This window comes from Polyodon spathula, chromosome 1, assembly GCF_017654505.1.
Source record: "Polyodon spathula isolate WHYD16114869_AA chromosome 1, ASM1765450v1, whole genome shotgun sequence".
Classification (NCBI taxonomy): Eukaryota; Metazoa; Chordata; class Actinopteri; order Acipenseriformes; family Polyodontidae; genus Polyodon; species Polyodon spathula.
Window position 1 is genome coordinate 16,651,015 of NC_054534.1, and position 27,020 is coordinate 16,678,034.

A 27,020-nucleotide genomic window follows, 5' to 3' on the forward strand; every position below is an offset into this window, starting at 1 on the left:
GATGTCCCTCAAAGTCCATATCCTTGATGCTCATCTTGATAAATTCAGGGAGAACATGGGAGAGTACTCAGAGGAGCAAAGCGAGCGCTTCCACCAGGATATACTGGACTTTGAACGCCGCTACCAAGGACAGTATAACGAGAACATGATGGGAGACTACATTTGGGGGCTGATTCGTGAAAGTGATTTACAGTATAATCGTAAATCCCGAAAAACTACTCACTTCTAAATCTTTTGTAGTCATTTTTGTATTACTTTAGTATAAATACATGTTAATTTGGATTCATATGTTGTTCTTTTCTGACTTTATGTGAACGAAAAGACCGTTTTCTCATTGGAAATAGTGATATTTTGAAATTTACCTGTCCTGGTCACAAAAGCAAAGATTGTGGGGAATAATAACCATTTTCTATACTTTTGAGGCATAAGCAATTAGGAAGTAACACTTACTACCCAGGAACAAAAATTGTGTTACATAGTGTTACTTCTGAGTCAACTGTAATTCTTAACGAATACTTTTTGGAAATACCTGGTAACCAGATGTTGATTTGCTGTCTTCACTACAAAGAAAAATCACAGCTACCACTATGATGAACAAATAAATCACGCTGACCTACATCCAATGTTTGGTGCTTCCATATCCCCAGATTCTAAAAAGTTTTCGCTAAAAAGAATGGGCCAATTAACTTTTCAATTAGTATGTCAGAAACATCCACACCAAAACCATAAATTTTAGTTGATGACCATGGCATTTAACAGAGAATAGTACAGAATAAACATTAGTGGGTTTTTCAACATATTCTCCATGTTTCTTTTTATTCACTTATTATAGGAATTTTTCAACATTTACTCACAAATGCTTACCAGGAGAAAAAAAAAAAAAATAGTGTCTTCTAAACAGGGTAGTGTATCCACATAACGCTCCCTCCTGCAACGATGCTGGCGCTCCGATTGAAATGAGTAGGGACTGCAAACCAGCACTGTTACAGGACAGAGCATGATCCGGATATACTGTGAGCCTTAGAAGAGATTTTTTTTTTTTTCTCCCGGCAAATGCACCAGAGTAAATGTTCAGGAATGTATTGCCCAGTTTATGATGTGTGATTAAGAATTTCAAGAGTCAGCAATATGTTTAAAAATGTAACACTACAATACAAACATGGTACACAGCAAAAAGTAACAATGTTTTTTTTTGTAAACTTTACAGGGTGTTCTGTAACTATTGTACATGTTTAATGTCTAAAAATAATGGGCTACTAACGATTTGGGCAGTTGAGAATAAAGCCACTATGGTAGAACCCAATTTAACCTTCATAGTGTCACACAGTTCTTTTTTCAGAAGAACCACCATTACTGCTTAACCATACAAGTTTTTATCTGCAGGGCATCCCTCTATCAGAGTAACAAGGTTTCTTTGCATTACATTTCACTTTGATCAGATTGCTTCCACACCCGAGTGACAACGCTGCTTCAGATGTGCACCGACCAAGTCAAATCTGGAAAGTAGGCCAAAGTAGATAATGGCCCTTTGGCCAGACGCCGCACACAGTCTTACAAATAAGGGCCAGCCTTATGCAGTTTCAAAGACAGCTGCAAACACTTACATCTGGCAGACAATGCTAAGAATGGGCACCGATTCATGTTCTAGTCTATACTCCAAAGTCTCATTAAAGAGGTATTAGACAAAATGTACTTCTAGGTCTGTTAAGGAGACTTTGAATTGACATGAATTACAATAACTAGTATAAGTTTCACTTTCAAAAATGTAATGAAGAGGTTTGCTTGTTGATGTCTACCAAATCAAGGAGGGGCAAACTGTTTCAGTCAGTCTCCTTTCTCCAGCTAGGTGGATCAGTAGCTGACAGGACACAGAAATCTCAGACATTGTGTACATAACACCATCTAGCTCATTGTATTTTAAAAATATGTTGAAAAAATCACCCATTTTGTAAATTGTTAGGCTGTCTCTTGACTGCAGCAAAATACACAAGAGCAAGGGACAGAACACTGCCTACACAGTTTCTGTGTAATTTGTATTGTACTGTAGATCTACAGTGCGTTAAACTTTCAATGTAACACTATGGTGGTGTTCTATTTCTGTTTATACTGTATGTATTACACCCTTTAAATAAAATCTACTGTTATTACAAAGCAAAATACAAAAACTGGCCTGATTTCACCAAAAACACCATACAAACACACTTTTGTAAGGATTCTTTTTGACACGCTCTTCCCTTGAAGAGCTGGGTTTAAAAAAAAAAAAAAAACACACCTTTTTTATCCAAATTTTGATAAACTTGACAACTTGTAATACAATATGTTATTACCAAGTTATCACAAAATAGCGTTTTTCTGGATTAAAGTGAAAACAGAAGTGAGGCATACACACTTGCATGTTTTTCCTTAAGACAACGGGCACCTCCATGGATAGATACCCTCAATAACACACACACACTTTCAACGGTTTTGAAGAGCCTAGCAACTTTCCAGAATTTCTAGTTTATCTTGCTGTTCCTAATTCTGGTAGTAGATTTCATGCTACCTGTAGAGTAACAGGACCCCTTAATAACATTGCTCCAAAACAATCTGTCAATTATTGCCATATCTGCAACACTAGGGGCACTGCTTACAAAAATAATAATAATAAAAAAAAACATCTCTGGGAACAGCAATATAGTTGAATCAGTGCAGTGACTGGTACTGTATAACAGTGACCTGTTTGATGTATATCTCTAAAATACATAGAGCAGGGTTCATTTATTCAGGTGACCCCTACCCTCATTTAGGTTTAAAGGGATTTCCCTCAAACATCAATATTTCTCATCACAATTTATGCTTGTTTTGTTTTTTGGGCTGCTATAAAACAAACAAACAAAACAAACATCTATGGGTATTTTTTCAGACTGAAGGAACTCAACCTATGGGTATTTTTTCAGACTGAAGGAACTCAACCATTGGCTAATGAACTGTGTGCTGCAATGCTCTCAGCTTTATGTAGTTTTGCGCACACATTGTCACGTCTGGAAGCCTTGCAGTCAGTGGTTTTCAGTAATAGCCCCCCCTCCCCACACACACACAGCGCAGCAGCTAAGTTGCACTATGCTGAAATGTGAAGCACAGCATTGAGAAGACAGTGACAGCAGACACTTGCCTTGTACATGCCGATGCCAGGGTCGATGAGGAACGTGCGAGTGGAGGTGGAGGGCTGATTGTCTGACAGCGGATTCAAGGATTTCTTGTTGCCGGAACTGGAGCCGCCGACGCTGACTTCGTCTTTCTTCTTGCCTTTAGAGTCGGGAGGGTCTGCCTGCGAGCGGATCAGCAGCTGCACAATGTCATTGAGTCCCACATTGTAGTCAAACAGAGTCTGCCCATCTTCCATCTTAAAACAAAAAATAACACCACTTATTTAATATGAAGGAAATCTAAATTGAAGTGTCTCAACCCTTTCCCAATTTTGTTGCAGTTTAAAAAAAACAAAAAACCACAACATCCTGTTTAAAAAAAGCCAATATATGAACTATAATAATTCTCATCTAGAATCTCACCTGCAATGGTTGTTTCAATTTATTGGTTATTAAATAACAATACTTCAAAACAGTCTGTGGGGTGGGGAGGAAGGATTTATTTATTAGGTTAAGAAAATGTATGTATTTTTTCATTCAAGGATCATTTTCCAGATTGCCCTTGACCTTTCCTCCAACGTCCTTGTTACGTGACCTGTAAGCGGGACACAGATTATCTGACTGTAGGATTAATGGAATGACAATAGTAGGACTTGTAGAAGACAGTTTCAAAGGCTGTTGGAAAACCAAGGCAAATAGCAATGCATTTACTAAATGTATCACGTGACCTTTTTAAGATCCCACACAGTCTTTGTGGTGCATAGTTCATTTGTAAAACGGGGTTAGCATCCGAGTTGAATCACATGGAGGTTTTCTATGCAAAAGGGATCAGGCGCTCAGATTTGTTACACTCACAAAAATAAAGCAAAAAGAGAAAATCATTGCTTCAACAGAGGACAACGCAATACCACAGCATGCTGTTGCTTGAAATAGGTTACTTAGGGATTCAAAACAAAAAGAAACACTTTGAAAAGACCTATCAAAATAAAATGTAGCTTTTTCCACAAAAAAGCGCTATCCCTAAAACCAGAAGTCCAGCAGAGAACAATACTTCTCATTAAATTATACTGTATTAATTCTGGTCACTGAATTCTACCCCTTTTCTTGTACAGAAATAAAGAATCAAAAGCCACTCCCTTCTGACCTTGCAAATGAACACTTTGTTTTATTAAAATCAGGACATCCTATCCAATGAATCATGGTCTGGATGCAAACCCCATCTTGATGAATGACAACAGGCCATGTGCATAAAATACAAAATGAGGGATTATAAAAATATAATGCTTCCTGCTTATTTTGCCACCTGAAATATTGAAGGTAATGAATTTGTGTAGGACATTTGCACAGTAAAGTATTGTACCACATGTACAAGTTACTATATACACTATTCCATGTGCGACTAAATATGTGAATGATTAAAATCGTTGATTCTATTCCTCAACTGCAAAACAGAAGAATGCACCACTGCAAGACAAAATGCATTATCTTGTTATGATACATTCCACCAACAGTGTGGCCATGTGCTATAAGCAGGAGTCAAACAATGCATTTCCATCAAACATCTCCAACAGGATTTGAAAAAAAACTTCAGTGTGTGTTTGCGATAGAGAAAGAAATCAAAGCTGCAAATCTCCCGCCCTGTGTAAGGCTGGTAGTACACCTCCCAATAGACGGGTTGACTTGATGGTGGGCTGAAACAGGAAGTCAGCCATCTTGGAGGAATAATTGTGTAACCGAGCAACACTGCCAAATGCGTATTGGTTTGCTCAAATACAAAATGTAATGGAAATTTTATTTCTGGTTTCTGAGACAGATTTTCTACCTGCGAGAGGCTACAAGAAATGTTCTTGAAACCTCAGGAAAGTGCATATTTCCAAGTATAATTCTCAGTGCTCTGGAATGACAGTGCTCCCACCACCCCCTGGAGAGGTCCCATTGTACTCTATCATTTAGAGAGGAAGGAGAAACCAGCATCTCCAGCACACACTAAAATATGTATTCTCACAAAACAGTTTTAAGTAAGAAGCAACCTTTTCTCACGTGGAACCAACAAAACTTGAAAACTGTAATTTACTGGCATGAAATCATTCTGAATCCGGTTACCTAAGAGACTTTAAATTGGTGGCAGGCTGTACCTTGAATTGAAAAAACAAAACAAAAATCAGGGCTGCTGGTACAAACGTGTTATAGCTTCGTTCAGGTGACATCTAAATCAGGTTTGACTGTTACTGCTCACAGGCATGTATAATTTTAAAACACAAACATAAAATGGCCTCTCTCCAGAACACAAAATAGGTAATAGAAACAATAACAGACAAACTCAACATCTTGCTGCATTTCTGTTAAGCCATTACAACAGTGAAATGATACAGTTGCTTTGCAGTTACAATTACAATTGGGGGGAGGGTTACTGGCAGACTTGCTGGGGTTTCTTAGTAAAAAATTAATAAATAAATAAATCTACTGTGACTTCGAGAGGAAAACTAAAGTATACAATTGAAGTAAAATGGTAAGTTCTGTTAATTTTCATTGATTCCTGTAATCACTGTTATCCAACAGTACTGTTTGGGTATCTTCTATAATGTGGCAGGGGAAACTCAATTTTAGCTTTTTTGCGGAACACAAAGCCTTAATAGAAGTTGTACCTTTACTAACCTTTCTTGAGCTCTTTACAGTGCTTTTACAATCCCCCCCCCCCCCCCCGATGTGTCTGGTGAGGTGTATGACGTTTATGGTTCAACTGCGATAATCCACTGGCATACAAAGCTATTTTTGTCTTTACAGGTGAAGCTAAAGAGGCAGTGTAGTCCAGTGGTTAAAGTCCAGGGCTTTAAACCAGAAGGCTGCTGCTTCAAATCCCATGCCTCCCACCAACTGACTCACTGTCTGACCCTTAGCAAGTCACTATACCTCCTTGTGCTCCATCCTGCGGATGAGATGTTAAATCGGTGTCCTGATGCGCAGTTCACAGCCCACCTCTGTAAAGCACTTTGTAATGGTGGTCCACTATGAAAGGCGCTACATAAATATAAAATAAAACAGTGTGGTACTCGAGACCTATTTTGTACAGGACGTTGAATAAAAAGAAGTTCAAATGAAAATGGCCATGTCCTTGATTTTTGTTCATAAGAACACAAACCTAGCATTAACCATATAGCTTTATTGTGATGTTTGCACAGCATAACAGGTACAGTGTCAATACCATAATGCACTTAAACCATGGTAAAGCTCAAATGGTATACCAACCCCTTTAGTTACATTAACTCCAAAGAGGAAACGGAACCAATTCTTTATGTATACTGTACTCTGGCTTACCATCTTAGTAACAGAAGCACAGGCTCCACCAGCGTTTCCTTGTTTGTAGGGTACAGTTGTGAGGTTTCAATATATCGCTTTGTAGTGCAAGTTTCAAAAGATGGAGGAGAGCTTTCTATGCCTTCCAGCAATACCAAAATCAGATGAAAATATCCAGAGAGTTTCACTGAAGGGAAAGCTGGCACCAAAGGGAATCTTAAGCAAAGGACAGGAGCAGAAATGTGTAGTTGTGGAACTGAAAGACAAACCTTTGTTTCCTGTGCAAATACAAGTTTGAGTACTCCTCATGCAGGTAAGCGGAAGCACTACATCTCCACAAACCATGCTGGTTTTGCAGATCCATTTCCACTGCAGTCTCCTGAACAGGTTGTTAAAATTGCCAGCTTGAAACGGCCGATCACTCGGCAAGCAACCCTAGAGACATCCCTGATCTAGACCGAAATTATCACTTCGGCTAGCTTTTAGGTCGCTTGCAAAGAAAAAAACTACAACTTTCTGATGATGAATTAGCGAAAGACTGCATTTTCTAATCCATGAAGATTCTTACAGCCAATAAGCCGAAGCAATTGATAGCTCAGCCGTCACACGGCCACGTGCAGGTCAAGCGTACTGGCTTTGCTTAGTTTGTCTGCCCAGCTCTTTAGCAATGAGCTCAATGAAAGCACTGACATTTGTGAAGCAGTTGTGTATCTGGGTTCAGATCAGGGAAGCTTTGAGATATTGGTTTCATACTCTGTTGTGTAACATTTCTCCAACACACACATACATGCAGGCATATACTGCTCCTCATAAGCTTATATTTGCAAAGAGTTAGCAATGTTTCAAAAGCATAACCACATGTGCTATTTAAAAATGTTGAGGTTTTTAGCATCTGATTTTCACAGTAGATTTTTTTTTTTTTTTCAGGCTGGTCAGACACCGAATAACAAACATTGGTCTACCATGTCTAGATAACCAAAAACTGGTCAAATATGAAAACCACTTTAGAAATTTAAAATGTTATCATCGGTATACAAAAACACCAAAAAATCTAAAAGTAAAAAAAAATTGCCTCCTGTGCAGCTGCACACAGTAGCACAATGATGGCTATTTGGGAGAGAAAGAGTGTCAAAAGTATGTCTTTAAGCAAAGAGGAACAAATTCAGATTCATTTTGATGTGAACGTATGCATGCAAGGGCCATTATATTGTACACATTGTATTAATATGTAGCATAATACAGTATATATTGCCTATGATCCCTGACTTATGGGACACCTTGTAACTGAACAGAATTGCGCAACACTGCAGCTTTGCCGAGGATTATTCATAGGGCAATGCGAGAAGCATCACGTTGCCTCTGCATGTGGTGTCCCTGCTCCAGCAACTGAGAAAAGACATTGGTGCCTCATTTTCAGTGTGGTCCAGACTCACTTCTATTCACTACTCGTCAACAGTGTCTCCTCTGAGTCGCAAGTTCACCTTCAACCGTGACCAAAAACAATTCTCAAGCACATGCTATGTGGAAACGTACAGTACAATGAGATTGTGGTCTCAACACACCTCATTGTAAACAGGTGTTTCTATCTCTGAAACAACTGCCGCTTATATTTGCGGTCTCCAAGAAATTATATAGATAGGAGGAATGGAGTCAAACTATTATTACTTGAAAAATTGTATAACCTACAGTAGACACATTTTCAAATTCTTGTGAATTGCGACACACAATAAATCAATATTTAAGTGGAGGCAAAATTATACAAACAGGTTACACTGAAATTAGGTTGTACATTATTAAGTACAGGCATGTGGCATAGTTTAAAATTATTACAATGCCCAAGAGTGTTTCAGCCAATTGGAGCAGAGATATCAATTAATTTGTTAAAGAAACAACAAATCCTACCCAAACATTGTACCCTTGACCATGCCTTTATACTGTTAAATGTGTAATTACAACCATGAAATCATACTACCCCAGATTAATCTTGCAACTGAATTATACAGAACTTCTGTGTTACACACAGTACATCTGTGACAAAGAACCATAAAAACCTGAATATCCAAATCATTGCCTAAACAAAATAACTGAGCAGTAGGTGTAAATATTGTTAGTATCTAGGTGCTGCTACTTGATTATTCTACACACACACTACCCTCGAACTAGGCCGGATGCAAAACAAACCGGGTCGGACTTGGTTCTTAATTCTTCCACAGGGGAAAAAAAAAAAGAATGCTTTTTCAGCAGTGAAGGACGACAGCCAATACTGGTTCTTTAAAACACTTCATGTCACAAACAAGTTGTCTGAGTGTGGTATAGCTTTAACTTAAAAAAAAATAAATAAAAATAAAGAAAAAAAAACAGAGATAAATATTCAAAATCACTTATGTCCGTGAAATCAGTGCTCCATAGCGGATATTGAAAGTATCAGCTCTTTATTAATTTATGACAAAACGCAATCTGGAAAATATGACAATGCTCCTAATTGCTTCCTGAGAGATACAACAGCGTTTAAAAAAAGAGGTCATATCCTAGCAGAAGCAGTGCTGTTTGGCTGACAGGATGACGTACTGGGAATCAAGACTGAAGAGTTGGGGGCGGCGGTGGTACTATTTAAATTATGCATCATGTTGCGCACAACGAGAATTCCTGGAGAAAAAAAAAAAAAAAAAAAAAAAAAAGGTATTGGACCAACACTGTACTGTTTTACTAAATCTGATAACTTTCATTTAAACAACCAAATGGCACACTTATATGCGATACCAAACAAGCAGCAGTTGCTTGGCACTACTGCTATAGCACCGTTGCCAGGAATCTCTCAGGCAAATTTAAAAAAGCCAGAAAATACAATGATAGTAACCTTCAGGCTTGGACGCAGAGAGCAATGAACTACAAATAATTAAAAGCTACCACTTGGTTCCTGTTGAGGTTTCGTAACAGAAAGGCTACAAACATTTTTCTGTTGCCTGAACCTGTTTAAATTGTGCCCTTGTATTGACCACTGATGAGGTTTCCTTTCTCTTAATTCCTATTTTTAAATCCTCACAGTGCATGGTAAGCATACTCTTGACTGTAGTGAAACGGTTAAATGCATCAACATTCCAAAATAGAAGTCAGTACAGGGACATTCTAAAATGCTTGCTTTTTAGCCCCACAGTTGCAAAACATTGCTACAGGACAGGCTAAATAAAGAGATTAGTCATTGTGCCTGATATTTGTACTTTCTAGTTTCTAGATATTTTCACAAGTTTTGGTTAAGCCTGTGAAGGTTTCAGGTATGTTACTTTAGAAAATGGCTTGGATAAATGAAATGCTGTGATTGACTAAACAAGATCACATGACCGTGCAGGGTCAACAGCTGTGGAAAAAAACACACTTTGCCGTCATACCGACAGTACTGACTGACCTGGGGCAAAACAGATATTCAAAATGTTAGTCAAACACTAAACAGAAATTAAATTGAAGGTACTAAATTGCACCAGACTGCAGAATCTGAAAACTGACAGACTGTCTGGGAGACTGGAGGAGTTAAACAAGTGTTGAGTAGAGATGTAAGCAGCATGTTTGGAGGAATACAAAATAACAGGTGCACAGCCGATTATTGTACTAGTGCAATCTTAATTTTACACAATATACAGTTAATTAAAGGCTTTGTGAAACATGTTCAACATACTCATTTTTACATTGTTTAAAAGGTAATGCTTTTCTTTGAGTTTCAAACTCAATGGTTTTAGTGCCAGTGGGTCATTCCTTCATAACACATCATTACTTTCATTCCAGGTGAACAACTTGTGACATGGAGATGTTACTAGCACTGCTATCTGTCAAAAAGTATGGATGATGTTATTCAAGGTTTTGCACTCAATTCAGAATTTGAGAACTTCCCATTGATGTACATCATAACAGGTGCCAGGAATTATTTCAATCCAAACTTTTTTTTCAACTTCACATGCAGAAGGCCCTTGTGGTATTTGGGGAGGGGGGGGGGGGGGGGGGGGTGGCAGTCAGCAGTTAAGCGAAAGACTGCAAAGACAAGCTTGCAGAGTCACACTGACAGCCAGATTGTTACCCCTAAAGACATGTATTCATATTCATTCTGCAAGACTCTTCGACAGCATAACCTTCACCAGAAAAGACATAATGGCCAATGCTGACCAATTAGAGAGAGAGAGGAGGCAAACTGGTGTGACCTTGGTATGAGGATAAATTTTTCACATGGAATAAAAGCTGCTGACTTATTTTCCGACTTACGATGTGTTAATTTACTCATGTCGCCTGATTTAAATTGGTCCGCACTCTGTACGTTTGGTGTGAAATGTGAACAACGTCTGCTTGGGAAACGGACTGTACCGTCCACCTAAAGAGGTGGTCTCAGTCCGTTTGGCAAACGCACTGAGTTTGGTTCACTTGCTGACCATCAATGTGAAAAACTGATAGACTTGGTCCTTTTGCACATAGGAAATGAACTATACAAGGCACAGTACCAAGAAGTAAACATTTTGCATTTACAAAACTATCAGTGTGCTCAGCAAGTTAATATAGTAATGTATTAGGTTGTGTAGCACCATTCAAACATAAAATAAACAACTGTATGGATTATTTGTGCTATCATTCTGATTGTGTACATCATGTTTACATGGTAATAGCTGATCTTTTGTAGAAGAAATTTGTATAATTTACAGTTTTGAGCAGATGACAATATAAAGAAAATAATGAGTTATGATCTGCAATAAATTCACCTGATGTTTAAATTTTCAATAAACAGATTAATTAAAATTAAAAACCAGAGCACTACATCAATAGCTGCCATCCTTCAATATGCCTTGCACGATATTGTAAACATCTGGTTCATACACCATATAAATGAACAGAGTGCACTAGAAACTGCATTGTGCACACAAACGAACTCGATCCTGAAAAAAAAGTTGGAGAGAGACCAAAAAAATAAATAAATAAATAACCTTAGCTTGCAACCAAAAACACACTATGTCCCTTGGCTCATAGATCAGTGCAAACAGTAAGCACACTGATACATTGTTTCAAACTGAATGATCCAGACTGAACAGACCCAATGTGAACGGCCTCACAGCCAATAATAATCTGGAGAACGGGGGTTGGGGGGATATAATCCCTGGCAGTTTAAGCATGAAGGCATAACTGATTAAAAATGGACCATTTTTACCGAGGTTAAAACTGAATGCATTTATTCCAAAATCTTTAAAGCAAAGCTGGTTTGCTTTAAAGTTTGGTTATTGCTCTTCTTTTTTGATGATGCACCTTTTACCCAGAAAAAAAGATACCGCAGTGTTCTCAAAAAACAAACCTGAATAGGGGTTGCTATGGAGACGAGTACAGTATAATTCTTTCACAGTGGCCGTTTTTTTGAAGACCTTCAAAACACGATTTATGCAAGAGCTTTCGTTTCTGCAATTCAGAAAAAAATATATAAAGCCTATATGTAAAATACATATTCACTTTTAAGTATTTAAAACCACTTAAATAATAATAATAATAATAATAATAATAATAATAATAATAATAATAATAATAATAATAATAATAATAAATAGATTGGTTTCACATACCTTGATTATCCATAATCTTAGAACAGGAATGTTGCCTATAGTACTTATTTGTGTTTGTCGGGGTCTGTGAAACCAGCTGTTAATGCTTGCATACAGTAAAATATCACCTTCAGATCTGTTGTTTGTGACGCATACATGCCAAGTATCCAATATTGTCTATGTTCCATATCCTGTATGTAATTTATAAACCTACTCCTGCATTTCCTTTGTCACATCAATGTTACAATTCTAATAGTGAGGCACTCAAAACATGACTCAAGTCTGTGGTTTAGAATCAAGTGATGCTGCAACTCTGGACAAATTACGCTCAAGCAGTTTCCAGAAAATAGAAAAATATCTATGCTATTACTTGGAGAGCAAAATGTTACATAACATTGTCATTTACAGCCTTAACTGACATTAGCTGCAGCAAAGGAACCATCTCAGTATAATGTAAGCTGACAAATTAAATTGTTAGTTAAACTGCAATGACATTTCAGGTTGTAAACAACCAGCAATGTCTTTATTAGAAGCACTGGTAACTTTACCCAAGAACCTTGCAAGTCATTTATTTATTTTTGGCCAATTGTAAACAACAAATACAAACACATGGGAAACTAACTTGGTGAAAAACATGTCCTCGTATATTCGTGCTTTGAGTCATATTCTCATGTCAGCACTGTTTTCCGTTGCTTGACTTACTGCATTACATCCTATTGTTGAAAATATAAAATGACAAAAAAAGGATGCGCACCATTGTCAAGAACTACACGCTTGTCAAACGATAGGCCAGCTAGAATCAAACTTGCAGCGTTTTCTGTTTGGGTAAGGTAACTAGCATCATGCCTAATAGAATATATGAAAGCCAATATTTTACATTGTAATTTTTTTAAATATCCTCAGCATAAATGTGGAAATACGGTAGCTGTGTTAATTTGCCATAACCGTTCAGATGCTGGAAGTTTGCCAGCTTAGGAGAAGGATTAAGCTGTACATTCACTGTGGATGTGAACTTTAAGCAAACAAAGGCAGTACAGAAGAAAAGCCTGAAATCTTACCAAAGCAAAAGTCTAGAACACACTGCCCGCATCTCAATGGAGGAGGATGCATTGCAAAAAAAAATTTTAAAGTCTTTCCACACACTGCCCAATGAAAATCACAGGAAGGGACGCACAATTTATTTATTTAAGTAATTGCCAATTGTTTTCATAATTTTTATCCCCAATCTGGAATAGCCAATTATTTTTAGGCTCAGCTCACCATTACCAGCCCTGCACTGACTCGGGAGCGGCGAAGACGAAAACACACTGTCCTCCAAAGCTTGTGCCGTCTCATTTTTCGTATAAAAAGCAGCACACCATTTTAATTTGTACAGCAGAGGGTAATTGCTTCTCGTCAACTCCCAATTAATTTCACGAGTCTTCCTCTCCTTTCTCAAATGAACAAACCTGCATTGAAATAATCAATTCTCAACAACAACATAGGAGGCTTGTTGCTAGGGAGCTGACGTCACTGCCTTGTGGCTTTTGCTAGTGCATTGTTTCCACACGTGAACACCTTGTTGGCTAAAATAAAAACCGCTTCAGCAAGTAGATATTTAATTTGCTTTGTGTTATTGTGCAATACGTGTGTATATAATAACAGTACGATAGTAATGATTTGTTTTTATTTTGTATATTTTTTGTTTGTGATGTGCAGTACGAAATAAAACGAACAGTAATTCTAAGTGCCTATGTATATTACAGCTAAGGCATGCACAGTTAAACAGTAAAAATGGGGAGCCAACTAAAGGACTGATCCCAATCCACAGTATAGAGTTTTCGATGACGTCAGAAATCACCTAGCAACCGGTCTAAAAAGAGGCGGCGGCCATGTTGGTGGGCAGCCATAACAATTCTACCCATACACATTATTTGAAAAATGTGTGAATCACTCGAATCGCGGAGTATGGAAAATTAGATGGATTATCTCAGAAAAGATACCTTGAAAAAGATATAAATAATCACAAATCATTTTCAGAGCAAAGATGAAGCCAGGACGTGCAATTAATGCCAAGTATTTGTTTTACTGACATTGTTAATTATATGATTAGTACACTAAGCCCCTACACCCTTGAAGATTTGAGATGCTACAAAAGGACCGGAATCATACAACCAGTTTATCCGTGGATGGGTCAGAGAGGTGATGAAGTGCATCATAAACAACCTCTGTGTCATTAAAATTCGGGTGAGTGACTTTTACCGGTGTACAAATTAACAATCAATAAATCAACTAAACAATATTAAAAGAAAAAGAAACACACAAATAAAAACCCAGTCAAAGTATTGGAAAAGTGGGGCAACTTGTAATAAAATGCATCCATTAAATTAAAACAAACTGTATCATATTGCAATAGTTTGTAACAGGGCTTGAAAATTAAGGCACCCACTCAAACGTAAAGCCAAAATCAGCCTTTCATGACAATACATGTATACTACAACTACTACTAATAATAATAATAATAAAATAATAATAATAATAATAATAATAATACCCCACAAAGAATACATTTATACTGGGATACATTGTACTATAATGGTACAGGTTAAAAACTAAAGTCAAGTGCTTTATCGCTTTAAAGTTTGGTTATCACATCTTAGGAGAAAATAATAAATAGTGTTAAACAATAGAGCTATGGTCTAATAGTTTAATAATTGTTTGCTACTATTCATTCTACCCCAAAGGAAACAAACCATTAATAGTTTTTTTTGGTCAAGGTCCTACTCTGGATTGTTGTAAATGATCAGTAAATCAATCCCAAGTATGAACTTATTTTCTTCTGGAACAGGACATTTAAAATAGCTACTATTCAGTAAAACCATCAAAGTGACATACCTAAAATGAAATGTCATGGACATACTCTTGAGGACAAGTAGCTACACTCCAGCCATGTCTGCCCTTGAAATATTTGCTAACAACTTGTCTATTTTTCGTTGCATTAAGTCTTTTGTTTTTTCTCCCTGTGAATTAATTAATCTCGGCAATTGATAAAATTAAACATTCTTGGCCGTCTGAAACCGTGTCTAAATTGCTGTTGAATAAGTATAAAATACGGCTTGCCTGCCCACCAGCTCAAGGTGCATGATAAGGATCACGAGACTTGAAACGTCATATGAAAACGCTCTACAGCGAGGGGCCACACTCCCTGAATTTATTTATTTTTTTGTCAAATGGTCTTTGTATTTTGTCTTTATGAAAGTTTGTTGTTTTTAAAATTGGATTTTTTTAAAAAAACATTTTACTTTTACAGTGGAAAACTGTCCTATATATATATTTTTTGTAACAATTAATCATTCAGAAAACATTGATTTGTGTTTGTTTAAATTAAAATTACATCAACATATAGGCTCTCTGTATTTCTTTTTTGTTGTTTTATGATTATGAAATTGCCTTGGTGCCATTGGGTTGGATTTATGTTTTGTCTTTTTCCCCCCTAGAACGGTTTTGGTGCCCCTGAATCTTCACGCCCAACGAAGGCAACATTGCCTTGCCCTTCACGACCTTAACTTCATGCCCTGTATTTCACTGACAATGACGCAGTAAGCCCGGTATTCACGCTGTGCTACACAGATGTCTTCAATCAGTAGAACGGTCTCAAACTTCTCAGCTATCATGAGATACTTTGCTGGATTTAGGTCAAAGACCCAACAGGCATTGAAAAATGCAGGGTGACAAAATCAGGCAGAAGAGTTGCACTGCATTTAAATTTTTTTCAGCGCTGTCAATTGATTTAAACTGTCAATGACTACACTGCAAAGTAAGGCAACCAAGCTAATTAAACCGTGAATAAGGCAGTTTTTTTTTTGGTTAAGGTGGAATTTTAAGTTGTGTTGGTAAAGTTCAATGTTCTCCAGTAAAATCACAGAATCCGTGACCACAGTAACTTAATCCCAGCCTTACTGATAAGCAACCAAGTAAATGTGCGATGCGACATTTGTGCAGCAGTTTCTGAAGGACCCCTAAACTGGTTACTAAGCAACCCAGCACAGAGCTTTTATTATGTCAGTTAAATGCCATGATAAACTGTCAGTGAAACAGTAATACTTTAAAAAAAAAAAAAAAAAAAAAAAAAAAAAAAAACACATTAATTTAAAAAATTTAACAGGTAAATACACACATGGTATTGAAATAATATTTCATAGATATTCAGGGAGTCTCCATCATTTATTTATATAATAAATAATCGTAGTATTATACCCCTTCAGTGTAGCAGAACCTCCAAAATAGTAGCTGCTGTGGCTAAATCATAGCAGTTGGCATTTCTGCCTAGCCGATGCAAAGGAATCGCAAACCCGATGCGACTGAAAAATCATGTCGTTGTTGATCACACTGGACAAGTCCAGGGCTTTAGAGTGAGAAAAATAACTGGATCAGGTCTCTTTGAATATGGGGCACCTGTATCTGTTCCAAAGTTCTGCAAATTCATTAACATCATAAAAGAACTACCATCCTAGCATTTGTAAATAAGCCTCAGGAGTGTAACTCACTCTCACTGACCGGCTGGCTGCTGTGTGTAAACCAATAGCTGCTCTGTGTCCTCCAAACGCCTTTAGTGTGCCAGTTTCCAACAAGCTAAATGCAGGCAGGAATTAACCAAGAATCAAAAGGTTATTACCACGTGACCAACAGAACAGGAAGTAATAAGGTACAAGGAAAAGAACAGTACGATTTTTTTTTTTTAATTCACAAAAAACTGGTATCACCCAAAAAATTATAAATATAATAAAACTAGCAAAGAGCCAAAATATTTACATCTGGCAGCGTTATTGGTTGTTCAAAATAAGAAAATTAAAAAATTGGTTTTACTGCCCTGGTTTGTGCCCTTTTAACAAAAATGGACACGCAAAATGCTATCGTAGGAAGTATCCAATGGCAATGACAAAGTGCCACCCTATCAGAATCCAAAAATAGGTCACTATTCTAGTGCCTGTGTCCCTGCCATTGCAAGCTTCCTTTACTGTATCATCTTAAACTAGAGGAGTACATGACTTGTCATTCTGCAAAGCCTCCTGCATTCCGCACCAAGTTTACAAATTACTAACAGTTTGTATTTCCAGTGGTTTTGAGGAAGTGGAGTATCGTGAATAGATACAGGGGTAAACACTGGATGTGTCATACAAAATTTTATACGGAAATATGTTAAATAATAGTGAAGGAGCAGCCGAGGGTGACATCTCCTCAAGGAGCATTACCAGGCCGAGTCATGAGACCTTTCTTTCTGGGAGTGCCGTCATTCATCTCCCTACATCAGAGGGCTTTTTTTCAGGGAGCTAAGAGAGCAGGTGAGCAGAATGGAACAGCCAGCTTATGCACTAAGAAGCCAGCGCCTTCAAAAAACACACTGCAAAACAAAACACTGCGTCAGTACTGGCTCTTCTTATAAATGTCACCAGTGCACCAACTGAAGCCTTGCTCTCGGAAATATTCACATTTTGTAAGAAAGTAAAATAAAGGTCACAAATCTCTGGCAGAACTAGCCTCATCTCAGCTAAACTCTCCTTTCTCTGGTGAAAATCAGCAGTTTTTTGGTTTTAGTTTTTTCAAGCGTTTTTTTAAAGCTCACCAAGTTGCTAAGCAACACAGGCACACAGTTACACATACAAGACTCCCTGAAACAGAATAACCTAATTTCTCACTACCAGACAACAACGTGACTATCAGGTTTACAACACCTGGGCAATAGTGGTTCAGTTTCCCCAGCAGCCAAGAAACACCTATGATAGTGAGAGCTCGATGGCTTATGAGACAGAACTGAACACCCATCCAGCTGTACAGCATTACACGCTCACCACTATGGCCTCAAAGCACACTAGGGCATGTGGACAAATAAGTATTTTCAGTTTTAAAAAACTGAAGTACATTAACTGGAAATGATACAACCTTAAAAGTTATGTACTGTACTGCTGATGTGAACTTTGCTGTTTGTGGCACGACTGTAAGCCTGCTGAATACTATCCCCCATTGAACAACACCATCTATTTATTTCACAAAGCATTTTAAGCTCAACAGTATTCTTTTTTTAAGCAGTTAAAAAAAAAAAAAAAAAAAAACAACAACAATGAGTATGTAGAGGCAAACACTTTTTTATATAAACAAAAAGTAAAACTATTCTCAGGGTTCGACATTAACCATGGCCCGGTGGCCCGGGACTGGTAGAAAGCGCAGTTTGGCCAGTAATTATGAGGCACCACAGGCCCAACTGGGCTGGTTACATTTAACTAGTCTAATATATAATACGGCTTCCATTTCATGAATCCAGGAAAATGGGCCATGTGTCAAAAAGCTGAAAATTAATTTACAAATCATTTTTTTAAAAACATAACCACAAACTAATTCTAACTTTCCCGCCACGCGTCATGTTTGTTGTACAGTCAAAATCCAAGACTGCGTACCGAATTGCTCTTTTGTTGGTACTCGTTCCCACGACATTGCAAATCTTTAATAAAAATCGGGTTTTCTACAACTAAGCAACCAATAAGCCAAAAGGAAAGCGCGGAAATCAATAAATCATAAAGAATATAAATTATGAAAAAAAATGAAGACGAACATTTTGACAGAGAAAAAAAAAGTTTTGTGTTGTTTGGCGTCAGTTTCCCAGACTTGCAGATAAAACAGCAGCTTTATTTGTTGTGAATTCAACATTTTGTTTACATCACATCCAGTCTCACAGTAAGATGTCAGATGGATACCCAGATACGCAATCAAACTGTCTAACTTTTTTATTTGGGATCTCATGTGTTCAGGTAAAAAAGGCCATTCAAAATCTTTCCAGGACTCGTCGGTATCACTCAGCAAGATTTGCGCTGACTTCGTAGAGGCTACACAACGACAATGCTCCGAGTAGGATTGTTATTATTTTGTATTACGAATATTGTTTTACTAGTGTTTATTATTAGGATTATGGATGGGAATTTCTAATAGTTTCCTATAGTATTCCTATTCCTATTCCTATCATTGGTTAGTCTAAGCCATAATTGCTTTCATATGTGACCAAATCCTAGCCTCAAATGTGGATCTGTGGAAACTTGTCAGGTGGTGGTACATCCTCATCTAAAAAATCATATAGATGAATGACGTCCTCTTCTATATGTACACAAGAGAAGGAGTAGCCAGTGTTCCCTGTTGCGACAGCTCTCGTGTAGGTGCACAACATTTGTAATGCTGAACGTTTTGCCCTTGAGGGTGGTATGATGTAGTCCTGGATTTCTTTATTCCAAAAGCCTCACATGTGCTGCACATCATGCATGGTGCTCTCAATTTGCACCCTGGTCAGACTGCAGTATTTGGAGAATGTAAAATCGAGTGAAGATGTCAATGCTTGGTCTGGAATAGGTATTGCCTCTACAGCCATTTAGTGTAATAGTCCTGCAACACTAACAAATATCTGTTACACTGGTCGATATTGGAACTTCTATATGAACTGCTATCATTTCCCAGGGCTGGACAACTGGCATGCTGACCAATATTTTCACACCCTTTTTTGTACTTGTTGGTAAAATGAAACTCTTGAACTGCCACAGACCATTGTCGTAATATTCCTCCCATTTTCTGTGACCTAACCATCGTAGAAGCTGGTGGTCTCTAAGCACATTAAAACACTGGCCGAGCAGATAGTGTCAAAACGCCTTCATTTTATATACCAACAACAACCACTACTTTTGAATTGTGCCTTAATTTTTCTCACTTATAGTTAAAGTTTGGCAACAATAACCTTGTTGTTTTGTTCCAGCACGGCACCCAGGCCGGTGTCACTGACATCAGCGAAAAGCTGAAACCTCCTTGTCTGGGTCCAGATAAGCCAGGATTGCAGCTTTGGCTAGGGAATGTTTAAGTGCTTGGAATGACTGGTCATCCCATAAGAAGGCTCACCTTTAATGTTGCTTGGCATTGGCCACTTGTGAATGGCTTTGGTTTTGTTGTGGTCAAGCAACATCCCAGCAGAGGAGAAAACATATCCCAGAGATGAGACACTCGATAGGCTGATTTTGCATTTTTACCCTTTCAGGGTGAGGCCTGTTGGCCATAGCCCGTTCAGGACATGTAACATATGTGTTGCAGTGTCTTTGTTAAAGACAAAAAGATTTTCCAGGTAAACCCACAGTCCAGGTCATCTTCTATAGTGTTCATTAACCACTGGAATGAACTGAGTCACTCCAAAAGGCATTCTGCAGAATTCGTACAGTCAACCCAGGTCCAGGACTAAATGTGGTTTTGGTCCTGTCCTCTGGGTGTACTGGTATAAATCTAAAGTTGAGATGAGTGAAGCACCTGCCAGCCAGGCCTGTAGTGAAAAGCAAAAGCCCTGGAAAAAAAAAAAAACGATTTTACGTAAAACTTGAAAATAACTCAAAATAAAACACAGCAAAACAGAAGCCCTAATTATATACCACATTTCAGCACAATGTAGAGAGTGACAAAGGCAATTGGGACATTCATCAGCTATATGACCATATCCTTGATATTCACGACACTGGGGGCTTCTGGGTTTAGGTTTGTTTTTTGTTTTGTTTGTTTGTTTGTTTTTTTTTTTACAGAAGCAAATTCGTGGTCAGTAGTGAAGTGCTCATACTGCTGCACCATCTTTGCAACAGCTGCTTCCAATCGGTCTAATTTGGTCGTGTTCCCAGGAGGGCAGTAGTGCAGCCATGGCGTTAGTAATGGATATCACAATTATATGGAGGCATTCTGTTATCCAACAGCAATAACAACTAACCAAAACATGGTTAAAGTATGCAGTACCTATTTGTAAATGGACAATATGCGGATATTACGCTTTATAGTAATCAATGCCAAGTGTCAAGCAAAAAATATTTCCTTTAGGTATATGGTGCACATAAGTATTGTCGCCCTCATAAAAGCAAACTTGTGTTTTTTCCTTAATGTTTCAGCTTTTACATAAAGAAACTTGTGCTAAGCAAGGTTTTCCATTAGTTACCTGCAATATTAAATACTGCACAATATTAAAATACCTGAAAAATAATTTCAGTGGGAATATCATAAAACCATTAAAATCCAGTACATAAAATCCAGTACAACAAGCCATCATTGACTTATTCAGGTGTTCCTTCATGCATTACTATAAACAGTCTGCTTCACCTTCACTAGACTGTTCCTTCAATGACAGAGCCATATTCATAAAACTTTCCATCTGCTTTATTGTGGCAGTAATACTGTTCGCGTGACAATATTTTATCCAGCGATTCATAAATGATTGTGATGTTAGAATAACAACCCATTGGAGACCAATTTTCTCATATTTTAGCATTTATCATTTATCAGCATCACAATTCCCACGTACCTCTGACCACACAGGAAATAACGTGTGTCCTGTTCAGTCCGATTTCCTAGTTTACTTGTGTTTCTAACCCAGTTATTACACTGATAATTATTACAACCGATTACACTTCATTTAGCTTATCTACCAAACTACAACATAATTACATTTTCTCCTACATTTATTAATTTCCTCTACTACGGCAATTATTAGTTGCTACTGCATGATCGCTGTTACCAGTACAGAAAATATTATCCAAGTTATTAATTGCTGTAACTATGCTGTCGTTAGGCTGACTGAAATATTAGTAGCAGTGTTTGACACCATATTGAGCATTGCTCTTCCTCTACAAATTTCTCCCAATATTTCATTTTTGTTTTGGTGGTGATGGATTTGTTATTTAGCCCTTGTTTTTCAGATTATTTTAGTGACCCTGTTGGTGGAGCACCAGCATTCTATAATGTAATAAATCTGGGAGAGTCTTCAGAATGGCAGAATGAAGGTGGCACAGACGCAGGGTTACACAGAGATGAAATGGAACGAGCACTGCCTCCTCCTCAGGAGACAGAACCCTTGGAGTTTCACATGCGGTTCTATCAAGAGCTTGAGCTCTCAGTCGCTGGACTCCGTTTTCACAGAAGCGATTGCAATGAGTATCCTGCCACATGTTTTCTGGACTGCCTCAGACACCATTCTTGTTCCAAACAGTTGAGCTGCATTGCCAATTACTTCATCTTTTTAAATGGCTGGGGAGTAAATAGAGGCTTTCAGACTTTGTCAGAAGTCATACCATCACGGTGTAAACAGACGCCACAAATAAGGGCACAGCTCATTTGCATATTGCTAAAGATTGGTAAAGCGAAATCTTAAGTAAAATCCTGCTAGTACTTCTTTATTTTGGCCGAAAAACAACATATTTTACGCAAGTGGCCTTTAAAGTCATAGTTTTGTATTTTTGTATAAGACTGTTTACTACAAAAACGGGGAAGAGATAAATGCACGCCATCAAAACATAACCAGCATCGTCATGGAAATTCAAAGTGCTGCTGCTCTAGTATTGCTGGTCTACTGTATTGTTTCAATGACATGAAATGAAAACTAGTACTGGAAATTTGAAGATCCATATCTACAATTAAAAAAAAAGGTTTTATTTGTTGCAATTTTGATTAAATAACCTTTAAAATTATATATATATATATATACACACACACACACACACACACACATATATATTACACATACACATCTACACACATACCCATATATTAATATATACACACACACACACACACATACCCATTATATATATATATATATATATATATATATATATATATATATATATATATATATACACACACACACACATCACAATAACAGTTGCTAACTGCTAATCTTCAAACATATCTGGAACAAGGATAAAAATTGCAGGCAGCTGACAGCACTATTGCTCCCTGCAAGTCAGACCCTCTCTAATCGCAAGACGGCCAGCATTTTGCGGTTTTGTGTTAGTAGTCTGATAGTGTACACTGGATCTAATGTAAATGGTTTTAAAAATAGGGTTTGCTGCTGCATAAATGCCATTCTTTAGGAAAGACTCGTTGCTCTGCTGTTTCCATTCTTGACTTCACCATTAGGCACAATATTGTATATAGGTATTAAGCTCAAATTTAAATCTCATTATGCTCTGCAATGGGAGACTTATTTTCATCACTGACACCAAACTACTGTACAGTTAGAGCCATAACAAATACACCAAAAATATGTTTTAAAATTAAAACAAATTAATTTCCAGGCATAAAATTCTTTTTTTCTTCAAACTGGTTAAACTTTTACAACCTGACATTGTCCTGGCACGGATTTGGTACAGCAAGTGCCTGGATATATCATCAAGGCATTTAGTCTCTATCAACAGGAAACCAAAAATGGGGCTGAAGTCATGTTGACAGCAAATGACTTATATAATCAAACTTGACTGAAAGAATCTGCTGTGCATCAAGTGTAAAGCCAGTATCTCAAAGTCTTGTTTTTGTCAAAGACTACTTGCTAAAGGAAAAACAAAACCATAACAAAAGTGTTATTTGGAACACCTATGGACTTCAGACGAATAAATGAACCACTCAACGTCCACGTACTACATGGTCTTATTACGTATGTTCTCAGAATACCACATTCAAAATAGACCATAACCACTCCTATACATTCAAAAATGTCAACTGTACTTCATAACAGCAGATGTACTGTAAGGACAGTAACAGAAGAGTATCAAACACCCCTTGCTTAAAATTCATGAATTAATTGACTACATATGTTTAAAAATCACAAACCTAGGTTGTGGTTCACAGCAAAGAAAAACCCTAAATAGACATTAAATTACTCTGTCTCTTACCGAAGTGTTTAAAATAAATCAAATTCCTGGGTGACAGTTTACTAAATGGTTCAATCGCTTACACTTCTCTCCACTGTACTTCACCAAAAACGGACCTTGATGGTATTCCAGCTTGTTAAAATTCATTAATGATATTTTTCTTCCTCTTGCCTGCCTCCCTCTGTGAACCAATCAGTCGGGGTGTGTCTATACTGGTACTTTCTGAGTAATAGCCTTTAAGAAATCCTAAGTCGTTATCTTACCTTTCTTTTACCCTTTCGTTATGAAATCTTTTTTTTTTTTTTCCCACTTTTTAGTTTCCATAAAATGTTTCATATCCCAGTTTTCCGCAGAGGTAGCTCGAGTTCAAGGAAATGAAAGGTAACATTTACATGACAAATCGGTTGCATTTGCTAGTTTTGCAACATATTTTCATTGTCAGTTTAAGCTCGCGGTATGACAGTAAAAATGTCAGCTGCCCGAATGAGAAAGAAATTCGCTCTCAGTCGGCTTTTAAAACGCTCAATGCAGAAGTTAATGGCAGCTTCTTTTGAAATCAACACATTAATAAATAGCTGTGTTTTGATTTATTTCATACTTGCCGACAAATACTTCAGGCAATTACTCGGTAAACAGCAGTATCATCACAGCCCTAGTCATTAGACCTACACTTGCGATTACTTGCAGCAGCGAGAGGCAATTATATACATGCTATGTTGCAGCTCAAAATGCAAAATACAAACACAGTAAACAACAAAAAAGGTAACTTGTCCTCCGGGTATGGTATTTTTGTGATCAACAAAACTATGAAACACTGAAGAAATTTATTTGTATCCGTTTGTTTTGTGACTACTGCCCGTTCTGCTGAATCTTATCACCTAAAACTGACAGCCAACTTAAAAAAGGCATGTCTACTAAAACGTGCTGTCTGCAATATAAATGGTTACTATAATACAGGGCTCGTGTATTAATGCAACTTGTCAATGATTCAATAAATGTTCCTTAAATATGTTATTCTATGTAACACATGTTATTAGCTCTCTCCATGTTCAAAAGTGTAGGTTAGAATATTTAGGGGCCTTAACCAACTGACACCGTAATTAAACTAAAATTATTCACTCCAAAATCTTCCTTGTGTTGACCGTCTTAGGGCAGTGTGTACCGTCTACTTTAATCTGCTCCAGTCCATGGCATGAGAATCGTCAAACTTACTGCCCCTTCGAAATGTTAAAATCACTCCGAGATAATGCCTCGGTTAACGCACTATTTTGGCAACAAAGTACTGTTAACTAGCACTCACTGACACATTCGGGCCTATTGAAAGAAGAAATCCGACCACCACCCACCCGCTTCACTGTAATTAACAAGTCTGGTCATAACACATCGTAGCGAAATGTTATTGGAACTTGACTTACACGATTTCAGCAGCTAAACTGCCGCATTTCACTTTTGCACCAATCGGAGTGCTTTCTCAGCTGAAGTTCATTCTAGTCTGATTTTACAACAAGCTTTTCAAAAAAGGTCCTGACCCGTGTGTGCTAAACCCTTGCAATGTACTATGCACAGGTCGGGGTGTGCAGTCCAAGTAGAAACCGATCATCATGTTGCTTTGTACACACTTTGCAAAACGTAATCGATTGACAACCGATACACGATCAACTTACATTGTCAAATGGTCTAAATGTATACCCCACACTTTTTTTTTCCCCCAAAGAAAAAAACATAGGATACAGTTTAACTTTTTTAATAAAGAGAAAAAAGGTAACAGTACAATCTTAAATCACGTTTTAGTCAATAACATGACTAACAACCTTTACAGTGGCGCATGACAGATACACACACACAATCACACACATTTTCCTTTTGTTACACCAGTGTCAATGCTAGGCCCATAAGTACTGAAAAACTTTTAAATTGATCTATCTTCGTTGTACTTATTAAAATATAAAATGTAAAATTCTAAAAATATTAAAAAATGTACAAACAACAAATACAACCGTTTTTGCAAAATTTATATATATATATATATATATATATATATATATATATATATATATATATATATATATATTATTATTTGAAAATAAACACCTTAAAATAATGTATAATCCCGTTATAAAACTCACGTATCATCCAAAAACTTTGCTTGATTAACAACACGTCGGCTATATGTTGTCTACCAAAACGTGCAAATTATTGTTTATATATCTTGCATCCAACTTTTTTCTTCCAATTAACATTTCCTACAACAAAACAATGCTGCCTGTTGTCATGTGTATTTTTACGTAGGCCTGCGATAAAAGGTAAAGATGTCATGTTCACAATCGGCATAATGTGTGGATTAAACCAATGCTCCTGGCACACATACCGCATCTCCCTCTTTTTGTGTAAGAAGCTTAGCACATCTGCATCAAAACAGGAAGCGAAGTCGCAGCATGGCACGTTTCATCTGCTTAACTGTGTTAAAAAAAAAAAAACAACAACAACAACATACACATCAAAACATAGACGCTTACCTGTTTTCCCCTGTAAAACAGTCTCTGTTGTTCAGGGCTCACGTTGAAGCTTTCGTGGATTTTCAACCTTAAACATTCAATTTTCGTTAATCTAGATAGATCGTCTATGGTTCGGGTCTCTTTGCCGTCTATGGTCCGAACCTGGATCCACATGTTTTCCACTACTGTGCAACTGCTAACAATGTCGCTGAAAACAATCTGCGAAAAAAAAAAAGAAATAATGCGAAAAGGGTTACACCTCCATGGCAGTTCTGATCTGCAGGGGAGTGTGTTTACTGCTAGGAATTGCTTTCACAAGAGGCTCTCGGCGCCAAGCTAAATCTCGCGAAATAAACGCAGCACAAACTTACTTTTAAAGAAACAGGCCCGCTTTTACATTTCGGGTTTAAATTGATGTGACCAACACAACGAAATAAAACTTAAAACGCGCCTAAATGTGAAAAAAGTAACGTGTTCAGTTGCTCGTAGACCTCTGGATTCTAGCTAATAATTCAAGTAGTGTTGGGTAAACCTGAAATAAAATATGTAAACTTTTCAGCCATGCCTCAAGGGATAATATTAATAACTACACCCTTGCATATTAAAATTAAACTGAGTCTGTATTATAACTAATTGCAATTGAATTGTAAAACTTTAACCAATATATGTTCAGTTTCAGTTCATACTGTTTACTGTGATTAAGTTAATTATGATTACATTGTAACTGTAACCCATCTTTAAAAAGGAAACTCTTCTGTGACAACATTATCGCCCTACTTTCTGACCTATTTCAGATGCCAAAATAGTGTTTTGCAATGCAATGTTAGAGTGTCCAGTGTCTGTTCAAAAACATGTCATTCCATC

At 37.3% G+C, this 27,020-nt stretch overlaps 1 protein-coding gene across 1 annotated transcript in view; it reads right to left on the reverse strand.

Annotated features, from left to right (window-relative positions):
- The window catches only part of LOC121314835 (E3 ubiquitin-protein ligase UHRF2-like), an 80,589-nt gene extending 54,112 nt beyond the window's left edge, over window positions 1-26,477 (reverse strand). The window contains exons 1-2 of the mRNA XM_041248545.1: window positions 26,178-26,477; window positions 3,152-3,382 (exon numbers count right to left, since the gene is read on the reverse strand). Of these exons, the coding sequence (XP_041104479.1) occupies window positions 3,152-3,382; window positions 26,178-26,330 (384 nt within the window). The 5' untranslated portion in view covers window positions 26,331-26,477. The remainder of the gene's footprint in view (window positions 1-3,151; window positions 3,383-26,177) is intronic.
- Window positions 26,478-27,020: the final 543 nt, after the last annotated feature.